The sequence below is a fragment of the Pelmatolapia mariae genome, linkage group LG6 (genome assembly GCF_036321145.2).
Source record: "Pelmatolapia mariae isolate MD_Pm_ZW linkage group LG6, Pm_UMD_F_2, whole genome shotgun sequence".
NCBI lineage: Eukaryota > Metazoa > Chordata > Actinopteri > Cichliformes > Cichlidae > Pelmatolapia > Pelmatolapia mariae.
Genome location: NC_086232.1, coordinates 41,736,872 through 41,750,165, shown reverse-complemented (window position 1 = coordinate 41,750,165; position 13,294 = coordinate 41,736,872). Strand labels below are relative to the sequence as shown.

At 42.3% G+C, this 13,294-nt stretch overlaps 3 protein-coding genes and 2 non-coding genes across 6 annotated transcripts in view; 4 read left to right on the top strand and 1 right to left on the bottom strand.

The window, feature by feature from the left end:
• Positions 1 to 3,321, top strand: part of LOC134629572 (E3 ubiquitin-protein ligase DTX1-like) — a 40,449-nt gene extending 37,128 nt beyond the window's left edge. For both annotated transcript variants that reach the window (XM_063477020.1, XM_063477021.1), the window contains exon 12: positions 31 to 3,321. In XM_063477020.1, coding sequence (XP_063333090.1) covers positions 31 to 162 — 132 coding nt within the window. In that variant the 3' untranslated portion in view covers positions 163 to 3,321. The remainder of the gene's footprint in view (positions 1 to 30) is intronic.
• Positions 3,322 to 3,433: 112 nt separating this feature from the next.
• Positions 3,434 to 3,521, top strand: trnay-gua (transfer RNA tyrosine (anticodon GUA)). The gene is given in 2 exon segments: positions 3,434 to 3,470; positions 3,486 to 3,521. It is a non-coding gene; the product is annotated as a tRNA-Tyr (tRNA).
• A 188-nt stretch (positions 3,522 to 3,709) lies between these two features.
• trnae-cuc (transfer RNA glutamic acid (anticodon CUC)) lies at positions 3,710 to 3,781 on the bottom strand. The gene has a single exon. It is a non-coding gene; the product is annotated as a tRNA-Glu (tRNA).
• Positions 3,782 to 5,146: 1,365 nt separating this feature from the next.
• Positions 5,147 to 6,263, top strand: LOC134628783 (small integral membrane protein 26-like). Its single transcript, XM_063475549.1, has 2 exons — positions 5,147 to 5,353; positions 5,867 to 6,263. The coding sequence occupies exons 1-2, from the start codon at positions 5,230 to 5,232 to the stop codon at positions 6,037 to 6,039; spliced, it is 297 nt and encodes a 98-aa protein (XP_063331619.1). The 5' UTR covers positions 5,147 to 5,229; the 3' UTR covers positions 6,040 to 6,263.
• Positions 6,264 to 9,711: 3,448 nt separating this feature from the next.
• On the top strand, positions 9,712 to 12,498 carry LOC134628782 (E3 ubiquitin-protein ligase TRIM21-like). Its single transcript, XM_063475548.1, has 2 exons — positions 9,712 to 9,815; positions 10,629 to 12,498. The coding sequence occupies exon 2, from the start codon at positions 10,638 to 10,640 to the stop codon at positions 11,937 to 11,939; it is 1,302 nt and encodes a 433-aa protein (XP_063331618.1). The 5' UTR covers positions 9,712 to 9,815; positions 10,629 to 10,637; the 3' UTR covers positions 11,940 to 12,498.
• Positions 12,499 to 13,294: the final 796 nt, after the last annotated feature.

Sequence of the window (13,294 nt, the reverse complement as noted above, 5' to 3'; positions counted from 1 at the left end):
CGTTCTCCCGTCGCTTCCCTTCACTTTAAGGTCCATCATAAGACTGAGTTCGGCTCCAACCTGACGGGCCACGGCTTCCCCGACCCCGGACACCTCGACAACGTCCTGGAAGAGCTGCGAGCTCAGGGCATCACGGAGGACGACGCACTGATGGAGAAGTGAGAGGGCAACGCGAGAGGAGGAGACGGAGGGTGGAAGGGAGGATGGCGAGGAAGAGGAGGTGGCTGAACCATGAAGATAATAGGAGGAGGAGGAGACAGAATCTCTCTGCCAGCACTTAGCAGGGGGCGCAGGGGCGATTTGGGGTAACGGGGGATGCTGAATTTGTTCAGTCACATCAACCGCAGTGAGTGGAAGTTTGAAGAAGCAGCAGCAGCTCAAGAAAAAGCCAGAGTGACGAGGAGGAAGAGGTGGATTTAGGTACTAAACAGCGGTCGGAGTGAATCAGTACTAATAATAAAAAATAATAAAAATAAGTTTACTTTACTGGGAAAGAGTCAAAAAAAGAAGGAAAAAAGTTAGAGCAGTTCAATAAAAACTGGGAGAGGAAGGACAAAGAGAGGAAGACTACGGAGCAGCTTGGGGCTATAAGGACAGAGGGAGGAGGGGCAGCAGGAAGAACGAGGGATGGTGCACGGACGTAGCGTAGGATAGGAGTAGAGTAACACTAACTTTTTGGAGAGGAGGAGAGGCTGAGTGCTGCCTTTGTTCAAACCACCTGCTCGCCTGCGGTTGAAGTGCAGTGCTGCGGCGCCCCCTGGCGGGTTTTCTTTTGAACTACATGTCAGTTTGCAGGCTGAGTTATCCACTTTATTTCCTCATTGTTACTATAATCCTCCTCATTTACAGTTATTCCATATTTTACCTCTTAACCTGATTGTTTTACACGAGCTCAGCTCTGTGCGATCGTGTGTGTGTGTGTGAAATGACTAAAGACCAAACCGACCCCCGCTCACCTGCTGGGCGCCTTCGGAGTCTTACTATTGAGCCACTGTGGTACGAGTTAACCTTAGACACAGGTACCATTTTCTTTATTTCATTCTTTTGTTTCTGACAGATCACAGGGTTTCACTGGATGCAGTTTTTCTCTCTATGAAGCGTTTCATTACAGCTGAATGAACGTCTCGGGTAGCGGTTAAAGAGGAGGGAGACACGAGCGTGAGGATGGGATCAGATTGGGCAGGAGGTTTGAAGGTCGGGGAGGATGGAGAGGGCTCAGGAGATCTGCTGAGTGACAAAAAAGGGCTGTTGCACGCTTTTTTAAAAAGAACAATATCAAATTTATGGTGTTGTAGGGCTTCGTTATCACTGGGCTTCGGCCAGCAGTGACCCCCTTCTCACACTAGAACTGTTTGCAGCTGAGCATGAAGCAGACGCATGAGAATTAGTATCTTCAAAAACAGGCTAATCTGAGGGTGAAGGTTAATCTGCAGATCTGCCGGTCAAACGATGTTCCTGTGGCCCTGAGCTGCAGGTAGGGACCGAAGGGATAAGATTGAGGACACAAGGAGCAGAAATGAGACTCCTCATGCAGATGGAGCTCAGCTGAGGTGTTTCAGGCACGTCCACCAAGGAAGAGGCCCTGGACACGCTCGAGAGATTATGCCTGGTTCTAACGCTGCGGTGTTGGAGGAGGCTGCTGATAGAAAACAGATGGAATCTCCTCATCTCTGAAACATCTGCATTTATAGAGTCGCCAGTCGAATCTGATTTAAAAACTGCTTCAAAGGTTTGACCACTTAAAAGCTTTTTAGCCCACAAACATTAAACATTATAAACATCTCTGGCTCCTCCCATGAGAACAGAAACCACACTAGGTCATAATCTTTGCTGCGCCCGCCCACCACCACACAGCTCAAACTGACTTCTGATTGGCTCTTTTGGGGGGATTTCAAACGCTGTGAGATGGGCCAGAATAAATGGCGTTCTGGGGAACTGTAGACAAACGTTGCAAATTTCATGGTTTAAAATTTTACTTCTTCTTGTTCTCAATAGGTGTCAAATAAACAGCTAGTGAAATGTCTTCCTGAGTATTAGGGCCGTCACAGCACCACCATCCAGTTTAGGGCAGCCTCCTGTCACTCGACACGACCACCGGCTTCTTCTACCCCCATGGACGTTTGTGCTGGGCTTTAGCCACACCCACACTGAGTTATCGTTTGAAAACCAATCGTAAATCCTTAACGGACCAATTAGCACCATGACAGCATTTCATGATGATGCGCTCTGTGATTGTAAAGGATTCATTTAAGAAAGCGTGCTCCCACCCTGTCTCTCCACTTGTCTCCACGACTGAAAACACTCTGCCCAGTCTCTGAGTTGGGTCTCTAAATGACCTCTTATCTCGACGTCTGTGTACTGTGTATGCCACCAACATTCTCCCGTTTTAAGCTTTTATTTTGGTGAATACAACAATGGTACTTCCTTCACTTCTTTATTACATTTTTTTAATGGTATTTAGGTACACCTTTGCTTTTTAATAGCATATTTCTTGACACTACTATAGATTAAATTGCCTTCTTTTCATTTTTTGTACATTTATGTTGTATTGATTATGCTCCTTTTTTTTTGTTTTGTTTGTTTTTTTAAGTCATAATGTGTTTACAAAGACAGTATTATTAAATATAATGTCTTTTTTCTCCCCCTTGTCAGTGTACAGAAACTGATTTGCATCATCTTTTCTTTGGAAAAGGAATTTGATGGTAGACTTTTATCTGAGTGTGACATGTAATGAATTTGAATAGAGAGTCAGACACCTTGTACACTTGCTGTTCTGTGAGGTTTCTACATATCATCTGTCCTGCAGCTGTTCTGCAGACATTTGAAGGTTTTGCAGCAGATATTTGTAGATGGGATCGTCCAGCCTTCGTTCAGCAGCAAATAAAATATCTGAAAATGTTATTAAAAAAATCACAACTTCCTCTTGTGTTGATGCAGTTTCAGCTCTTTGGCTCAAACACTGCACAGCGACTGAGGAGAATGCTGATTTTGTATGATCAATTAGGTCTTAAATTGTCTTTTTATTAATAAAAGAATGCTTTGAAACAAACAAAGTTTAATTTCTGTTTGTCTTGACTGGCTCATCTGGCTGATCCGGACCTGAAGTGTGCAGTGTCTGAGGCCGTTTGAGCACTTTGAAATGTAGGTTTTTCTTTTTATCCATGAAGGTGGGAGGTTTGATGCTGGGTGTTAGTATGGGCTAGAGAGAAAGGGACGGGAGAGCGTCACAGACATGACAAGGAAAGTGTAAATATTTCCAGAGTAACTGCTGGAGTGTGAATGATTACTACAAGAGAAAAATAAAGAAAGACTGAAACTTCATTATTGTGTTGGTCAGATCTTTAGTGGCTGCAATGAGGGACATAAACCAGAAAAACAGATCCCAGTGGGTATTTTTATCAAAACAGCTGTGACGCTGCTCAGCTCGCATCCCCCTTCGATAGCTCAGTTGGTAGAGCGGAGGACTGTAGAAGCTGATCACAGTGATCCTTAGGTCGCTGGTTCGAATCCGGCTCGAAGGAGTGGTTTCTTTTCGCAAAAACTTTGGCCAACATCTCTGTATGTGTATAACGCGCACTTACTAAATGAAACACGAGGTTTTTGCACGTAACCGTTTTGGCGTTTACCTCACGTGACCTAACAGGTGTGTTCACGTGAAATCATTGAATCGCTTGAGTAAAAGATGAGTTATGCTCTAACAAAAAGCATGTTCCCTGACCGGGAATCGAACCCGGGCCGCGGCGGTGAGAGCGCCGAATCCTAACCACTAGACCACCAGGGAGTGATACACCTTAACCCCGAGTATGACGATAAAAAGACTGCTAAAGCTGATCTTAGCCAATGATATAACCTGTTGTTCAAGGCCCTGGGAATATGATTTTATCTCATTTTCTCTTTAGACACTTTTTCATCAAATTTTATATTCCCAATTACTAATGTGACGGCGAAAACACCCGTGAGAATGTTTTATCAGAAATTATTGAAGTGGATAAAACTGATTTCATTTCTAGAAATATGACCAAATTTATTAAACCCACCAAAACGTTACTATCCAGAGTTGGGACCAGGAAGCAGTCTTACACGCCTCTCCTCCTGGATCACGTAAACCTGAATCTTCTGTTAGTTCTGCTGCAATAGGTGTAGGTAACTGGGCGATTTATATGGTGCATTAAGTATTTCTTATTCACTCACTATGTGTTTATACACCCCTCTGCATTTGTTAATTGGTTATTATTAATCTCTGGCTCTCTTCCACAGCATGTCTTTGTCCTGTCTTCTTCTCCTCATCCCAACCGGTCACGACGGATGGCCGATCCTCCTTTAGTCTGGTTCTGCTGACATTTCTTCCTGTTAAAGGGGAGTTCTTCCTTGCCACTGTCACCAAAGTGCTTGTTCATGGAGGTTCATATGATTTTTCAGGGTTTTCTTCATTTTCTTTGTATCATTGTAGGATTTTTACCTCACAATATAAAACACCTTGAGGCAACTGTTGTTGTGATTCTTACCTTACCAGCTGTAAGTAAAACTGAATTGAATTGAAGAACTAAACAAAAAAACACAAAAAACAAACAAAACAAATTAAAGTGAAATAATTATATAATTCCGTAATTAAGCTATAACATATATTTTCAAGATGTTTTTTCATCCTCTGTTATGTCCATACTCTTCCTCTTCATCAACCAGATCTCAGGACTTGGCATGAAAACCGAGTGGTGTGTCCAGTGGGGGACAATGAGTTTAACAGGAGAATTATGCCTGGCTGGAGTGAAGACCAGCTTCTTTTAAGGTCTGCTTGCATCTCAGACTTGGTAGCTTGGTGCATAATGGAGTGCTAATTGGAAGTCCATCCATTCTGCAGTTTGTGTGAAGGCCTGTTCTCCCAGTGCCAGTGTAAAACTGATTTGATTTGAACAGAGCTTAAATATGTTTTTCAACCCCGGCAGTTTCATGGGGATATCCTGCACTTATAAAGTTACACATGCTGAAAAATGGTGTGAGTCTATGAACTGTGAGCGATTTCAACTCGGAACCCTGTGACATAAATAATCATCATTTGAAAACAATTTCTAAATTTTAATGATAAAATTAAAAAATAATGAAAAAAAAAACACGCCACCGGTTATTTTTTTAGTACTTCCGGGGTGACTGTCATGGCGGCGCCCATAACGCTCTAGCGAAAGGAACCTAAACACGTTCACGAAGGATAAAGCGCTGTGGAGCGAAGCAGCCATGAAGTTCAAAGATCTGCTGAAGTGGAACGCCAGAGTATCCGCCGTGTACGCGATTGGTATTTGGACCATGATCGGCTCGTACGCTTACCTGAAATACACAGGTCGCTGCGAGGTCGCGCTAGGTGAGCGACGTGAACTGTGAAATTCACACATGCGCAAACAATATTCTCAAACTGAAGTACGCCGAATTATTCAACAGCCTCTTTTTGATTAGTATAATCGGGTATGCTGGCAGATGTTACTCATTTACTGTGAAGAAACTGAAGAAATATTAAAATGAGACGAATCTAAGAGGAGCTCTGAAACGTGCCCCTTTCTTCCTGCAAATGCATGCAATAAGTTACCCTGGAGGCTGCGTATCCAGCTTACATACATTTGAGACTTTTCTGAGTTTTCACGTTCTGCTGGTTGGTGAGAGAGGAAGGAACCACAAACAGGGCAAAACAGAGGTTACTGACCTGCAGCTGTGGCGTATAAAGAAACAGATTCTCTCTCTAGTCTGAAATAACAAATTTCATTTATTTTCAATATCAGCTGATCCAGTTTGTTTACACAGTGCTACCCTTTATTGCTGACACATATATTCATAGAAGTAACTGATAATGAATGTTTATGATTGCCCTCCTCTTACTCAGTGAAAAAAGAAGAAGTGGAAGAGCCGCAGGATCCAAACCAGGAGGTCTACAAGACGGCACACTCCAAAACTGTCATCACCTATAAGAAAGACTTTGTCCCGTACACCACAAGGATCTACAATCTCATCTCATCCTTTAGTGGCGATCGAGGGGCTGGAGACAGCAACAAATGAACCTCTCCAGTTAATATTTATGTATTTCTGTGAGGACATTATTATAATTTTTTTGTTTTTTTAAGGAAACTCCAGCTGCGTGTCCACCTGTCCTGCTCTGATGGCCTCAGCCAGCTTTTAGTATCAAACTGTAAACAGTATTCAGTACTGTTCTGTAATTCAGATGCTCATGGTGTGTAAATAAACCCCCAAAATGCTGAAATTTGTTTCAGTAGAAAGATTAATGGTTCATCTGTGATTCATGTTATAGGTTGGAACAGGATTTGGGGCCTAGTGATGTTTAATCCTGGATTTTCAGTGTGACAGAGGTCATTTACTTTTTACCTTATGTTTGATGACTGATATCAACAGTTGTGAAGTCACCACCAGCTGACCAGTCAGTTCTCTGGAAAATAAAACCACGACTCCAAGAAGATCCTTCAGACCACAGAGCTCAGATTATAATAAGATGTAAAGTTTTTCAACAGCATTTAAAGTCTTAGTCTTTCCATGATAAGCATCAATAAGAAATACGCACTGGAGCCACAGGCCAACAAGGCCGCGATGGAAGAGGACCTGTTCGTCAAATAAGACTTGAACTAGTGCCACAAATATTACAGTTCTGAAGATGTGAACTGAACATCCTGTGGTCCCTCATCAAATCCAGCAGTGAAGTGAAATAATAGTACATACATACAATAGTATGGTTACAGAGTCATTAGTATCAGTAACATGTAAAAGGTCATGAAAACGTTGTGTGTCCTGGAATCAGAACAGACTGAAAAACTCACCAATACTGCAGCTGCTGCAAAAGATCGGTGCAGATCCATCTAAACTTTGATGGATGTGTCAGGACAATATTTATTTACTTATCGAGAGGATGCACTGTTGCATGTTTAAAGACAGACCTGATTGTGCTGAGGATGATTCAGCTCTTCTGCATTGTTTTCTCACAGACTGTTGGTCCTGTTCAATCTTTAAAAACTCAGTAGGATGTAAAAATCAATTACAATCGGCATTAAAGTACAAGAACTGTGCATATTAAAATCCCAAAGAATTAGTATGTACTATATATTTAAGCACACATTCTGTTTAAATATCAGAAAATTCCTGTATTAAATCCCTACTAGATTTAGGTGGATGAGCAGGCCACACCTCTGCATCTTAACCTGGGGAGAGATAATAATCCCACATTTATGAGTGAAAGCTTGGAGAATGCACTGGTCTCAATAGCCAGCCAGGTTTCAGTCACATCCACTCCACATGTGACCGAGACAGTCTTTGACCACCCAGGATACCGAGTGACCAAATACAAAGAGGGAAGAGAAAATCCACAGATGCACGTGAACTGTGACTGAACTGTGTAGTGAGCAGCACAGAGCCCACCACCTCTTCCCTTACTGGAGTCTTTGTTGTAATGTTTGCTGTGCATCTCTATATGAGCTAACCAGTGTCTGTGTGATTAAAGAAATCTTAAAATCGAAGGATTCTCAGGAGAATTCTGGATGCCTCAGTGTACGCTTTAACTGCGAACTGAACATTGTTTTTGTTTTGTTTTTTCTTTTGACTGCAGTCATGTGGTCTGATAATCGTTAGATTGAGCATGTTGAATTTGAGTAGAATTGTCCTCTAACTTCTGTGGCATCACGCAGTGGGTTCAGATGACTCTCTGTACACGTATGGTGTGGGTGTCCAAGAAGAGGAATCCTGTGTAGGTCATGGTAATCTAAGGAGCTTGAAAAGAAAAGCACCACTCCCCAGGGCTTAAAATTGGGACTCTCCACCAACTGGCCTTAGAACTGAAGAAGCCTCTCGGATGAGAGGTGAAACGTCTTCACGTAACTCAAAGAAGTCCAGTCCCAATTCTATTCAAGCTCCTTAGATGTGTCGACTATCAAGGATTTATTTGAACAGAAATTAAACAGAACTGTAAATAAAAATCTGAAATAAAACAAAAGTAAAAAATAGTTTTTAAAAACTCACTCTGATATTGATGTCGAGAAAGCGGAACCATAACTGTACAAAAACTAATTTTGTCTATTGTCAGTTCTGATATTTAGCGCTGAATTTTGACAGCTATGTTCATCTGAAAGGAAATGTATCCAGATTACATGAGTTTGGGATTTAGACATGAGTGGGAGTCACAGGGAAATAGAAGAGTAACGAGAGACCAACAACTGGGACAAAATACAGGAGAGAGAAGACAGAAGTTATTGACCTACAGTGGTTGCGTATAAAGAACCGGGGAATCTCTCTCAAGTCTGCAAAGTCTACAACAGGGGTGTAAAACATAAGGCACTGGGCCAGAAGCGGCCCAGCAAAGACTCCAGTCTGGACCACTGGATGGCTTTGGAAAATGTGAAGGAGTGCACAGAATTGATATTTTACAGCTTTTCCTATTAATAAAGCCCTCCGCACCCATTTCTATTAATAGTACAACAAATGAATGAAGTAATAGATGATGAATGATAATCATGATCATCTTATTTGTTTTTGATGTTTGCACTGGTCTCATTAGCCAGCAAGGTCTCAGTCACATCCCCTCCATGTGTGACTGAGACAGTTTTCGGCCACCTGGGATACCGAGTGGCTGAAAACAAAGAGGGAAGAGAAACTCCACAGATGCATGTGAAATGTGACTGAACTGTTTAGTGAGCAGGTTATGTTGTTCTCACTGTTTATTAAGATGAATCAAGTCTGTCTAAAGCAGTAATGTTGATTTTGAATCAATACAAGCCATCTGTTTTAAGGCCGCCTTCATGAGAGCTGAAGGCAGATCTGCCACTTCTCTTCCCTGCTGGTGTCACTGGTATCTGCTGTACATGAGGCTGGGAGTGCAGGTGGAGGTGAAACAAGTCACCAACTGTCCAGGAAAACATAGACAAGTCAGGGGCTGAAGATACAAGACACGGCAGTATTTGCATCTGATTGATCAGCTTTATGGGAGGAGGAGAAGATCTAGAAAGTGACTGGCGGCATTTAAACTGTTATAAATGATTTGTTGGTCTATAATCTATCAGATACATCTGTCATGAATGGCATCAAGCTATTTGGGGCCAGAAAGTACATTCCTATCAAAAGATGGACATGGCGATCTGTTTTTGGCAAAGTGAATTCTTATATCCTTTATTTGTACAGGAAAAAGTGTCATAGACATTAAAAATGTTCTTTTTAGGAGAGATCTACCCAAGAGGGTAGCAGAAATTGGGACAAACATAACATCACAGTAATATAAAGATATTTTAAGCGTCCAAAAAGGAACTCTATTGATTACAATGAATGTACAATAAGACAATAAGTCCTGCGAGCTACAGGTCATTTCTTTATTCTGTTTATAACACCGTAATAAATCATAATAACTACAGTCTATTTGCCAATGTTAGCAAAGGTATGAGGCATAAAAATAAACAGAAACATCGAAAACTGCTTTTTGGCACAACACTGGAGAGGAGGACACCTGGTGGTAGATCCGAGGGCTCCACAGGTGAGGTGGAGTTAAAGTTACTGCCCTCTGTGAGCTGTTCCTGGGCTGCAGGTCAAGAGGAATAAAGATCATCTGTCTCTATTCGTTTTTTTATTTAGCCGACACACACGCTGGTCTGTACACGTCATTTCCTCAAGCTGTTCATCCTCTCAGGTGTGGGTGGAGCTAAACAGGACACACACAGGAAGTGTGTCCACTCAAACACTGATGCGCTTTCAGTTCGCGGCATCTGTGCAGCTGATCGAAGACGGCTTTGTTTGTGTCTGCAAACAAATATTAATCGGATTTCTTCGGGAGTTTCCGCCCAGCTTTGGTGAGTCGAGCTGAAAACTCTTAACGCAAACATGAAAATTCAGTTTAGGAAGTTTCAGGGGAGAAGGGGATGTTTCATGAAAAGTTCCAGGTGTTTGCGCTTCTGTTCTGAGGCTCTGCGTGCAAAGCGCCACGTGATTCACGCATCAGTAAACTGCTTTGTGATCTTAAACTGGAGCGTTTTAAAAGTTTCATTTCAGCCTGTTTGTTTTGCTCCCTCCCCTTTGGCCAACCTCCAGAAATACTTTGTACTCCTCCATGAGCGCACGGATAAACTACGCGATCAAATATTTAAAACTTTATACCCCCGAAAACAAAGGCTTCTCTGAGGAATCTAAAACATTAAATGCGATGTTTTCAGTTTTGGTTTATGTGTGGAAAGTACTAAAAACAAAAATGGAAACCTTAGAATCAGTTTCTGAGTCACGTGTCTGATCCTTTATGTTTACATGCTAAAGTAGAAAAAACACCAATTTTGTCCTGTTGTTAAAAGACTATTCTTAAAATGTGTTAATATTGAACCCAAAAATGCATCAAAGGTGGACGAATAGCAAACCTGAACAACACCTGGCAGAAACTAAGGTAAAACAGTCCACCGTGGAATTTATCCATGACTTAAACTTATAATGGTGAAACAGCACTGAGATGCTAATGTTGCACAGGACAGGGAACAAACAGAGCAGAGACGAAAGAAAAGAAATTACAGCAGAACTCAACAGAGAGTTCAGAGCAGGACAATACAAGAGCTCTGCTTCAGCTCACAGGACGTATTATTCTGCACTGGATAACCAGCGTCTTTCCTTTCTGTTCTCAGTGTTCAAACATGGCTGCTGCCGCCTGTCTGCTGACTGAAGATCAGTTTCTGTGCGCCATCTGTCTGGATGTGTTCACCGATCCGGTCAGCACACCGTGTGGACATAACTTCTGCAAAAACTGCATCACTGAACCCGTTGACGCCGACGTCCCGTTCCAGTGTCCCCTCTGCATGAAGATGTTCTACCCAAAGCCCGAGCTGCAGGTCAACACTCTGATCTCTGAGATGGTCGATACCTTCAGACGGGCAGAGCAACAGCCAGCCAGACAGGAAGAAGTTCTTGGGTTAGGCTTAAAACCAATGGCGCTGCTTCTTTGTGTGATGTTTCTTTCATTACTTCTGGACTGCATGAAATTCAATCATCCTTTGGAAGAAATGAGTAAAGGAGAGAAAGGGGTGAAGATGGAGGCTGAAATCCAGCAGATGATCGAGGAGATCCGACTGAAGATTGAGGAGCTCAAACACTCAGTGGAGCTCGGTAAAGAGGACGCAGACAGAGAGATGGCAGATGGCGTTCAGGTCTTTGCTGTTCTGAAGGAGTATGCCGAGAAAGGTGAGGCCAAGCTCATGGAGACCATCAGAGAGAAGCAGAGACAAACAGAGCTGCAGGCTGAAAGCTTCATCAGAAAGATGGAGCAGGACATCCGTGAGCTGAAGAAGAGGAAGACGGAGGTGGAGCTGCTCTCTGTGCTTCAGCTGGAAGAAACTGCAGAGATGAAGGAGAAACTACCCAAGATGCTCGCCATGGCCAAGCTGTGGAGGGTCCAGAGCTATGCAGTGGACGTGACATTCGATCCAGACACAGCAGATCCTTACCTCGTCCTGTCTGATGATGAGAAACAAGTACATGATACCTATGTGATGAAACATCTTCCCTACAACTCAGAGAGATTTTATTACAGTGCTGCTGTTTTAGGAAAACAGAGTTTCTCTTCAGGCAGATTTTACTTTGAGGTTCAGGTTGAAGGAAAGAGCGAGTGGACTTTGGGAGTGGCCAGAGAGTCGATCAACAGGAGGCGAGACATCACACCGAGTCCTGCAGACGGTTTCTGGACTGTAGGCCTGAGTAATGGAAATAAATACAAAGCTGGCCCTGATGTCACTCTCTCTCTGCAGTCTGCTCCTAAGAAGGTGGGAGTGTTTGTGGATTATGAGGATGGCCTGGTCTCCTTTTATGACGCTGATACTGCAGCTCACATCTACTCCTTTACTGGCTGCTCCTTCACTGAGAAACTCTACCCATACTTCAGTCCTGGACTGGAAGATGATGGTTGGAACTCTGCACCTCTGATCATCACCCCCATCAATTAAAGACGGCTCATTCTGCTTTTCTGTATTTACTTTCATCAACAACAGGCGATTCTGATATTTACCTTCAGTTGGCAGTCTTTGGTTATTTATACTAAACCTCACCAGCAAGATCCCAGGGCCTCCATCACTCAGACTTGGAGGTGCTGACCCTCATAGCGCCACGTTCATGTTGAACGTCACCCTCCTCACCTCGGCTACACACTTGATTAGCACAAACACAATCTGAGACAAGGCATGACCCTGCCTGAGTCCAGATCAACCAGGGCCATGCCTTGGTCCAGGATCATCCAATAACACGATGATGTGCATGCTATTAGAATTCCCAGCAGTCATGTGTGTATAAAACAAATAGGCATCAGGCAAAACCCCCACTGAGCTTCACCAGCTCAACATCACCACTGGGCTGGAGGTCCAACAGCACTGGATGAAAGGATGAATTTAGTACATTTACTCTAGTACTTCACTGAAGTAAAGTTTTAATGTACTTGTACTTTCTTTGAGTAATCCACTGTATTTTGGGTGAAAATGATGTATTTTGTCCTCTATTTTCCAACTTTCTTGCCACAATAAACAAAAAAGAAAAAGAAGTTTGACTTTGTGGTCTTTCATCATGGTCTGTTTGGGTTGCTTTGCTCTGTCAGAAATCAGTGTTAGGTCATTAGCATCCACATGTCAAAAACACTGGTATTTCTGGGGGTAAAACTTTAAAATGTTGTAAACTAAACTTCATCAATTTATTTTAAAGTTTTTATTTGGGGTTTTAAAATGAAACCCGCTCATGTATTCTGCTGTATTATTATTGATAAATCAAAACAGCAGCATAAGAAGGAATTAAAATAATATCCAACTGCAACATTAAGTTAATCCCATACATATGATAGCTGTGATCCAATAAAGGAATTCTTTACTTTAGACCCTTTAAGACTTTAAAACTTTTGTTCTGGCTCTTACTTTACAAGCATTATGACTTTTCTTTAACAGATACTCTATTCTAATTTCTTTCAGCCCACTGTAAAGGAGGATTTCAATACAAAGCAATGATTAAACTCACTTGCAAACACTTGATGTGATGACATCTATATGAGGGTGCAGAATAAAGGATGAAACATGAGTCAGGCTAAAAATTGTGACCAGTGGAAATGTTCAGATTTTCCCACCCACTCCACGCCACAGTGCTGAAGCAGCAGAGCTCCTTCTCCCTCAGACTGATTCAACCTCACTGCCATAAAGAACACTTTAGGAAATCTTTCCTACAGATTGAAGCATGTTTTTGTATTATACCTTCATGCTGCTGTTTTTTTTTAGTTATACATATTATTTATTAATCCAATTTGCACTTCTTCTTCATTGTTTTT

Coding starts and splice junctions, on each gene's coding strand:
- LOC134628783 (XM_063475549.1), top strand. CDS start 5,230: ATGAAGTTCAAAGATCTGCTGAAGTGGAACGCCAGAGTATCCGCCGTG. Junction 5,354..5,866: donor TCGCTGCGAGGTCGCGCTAG/GTGAGCGACGTG, acceptor CCTCTTACTCAG/TGAAAAAAGAAGAAGTGGAA.
- LOC134628782 (XM_063475548.1), top strand. CDS start 10,638: ATGGCTGCTGCCGCCTGTCTGCTGACTGAAGATCAGTTTCTGTGCGCC.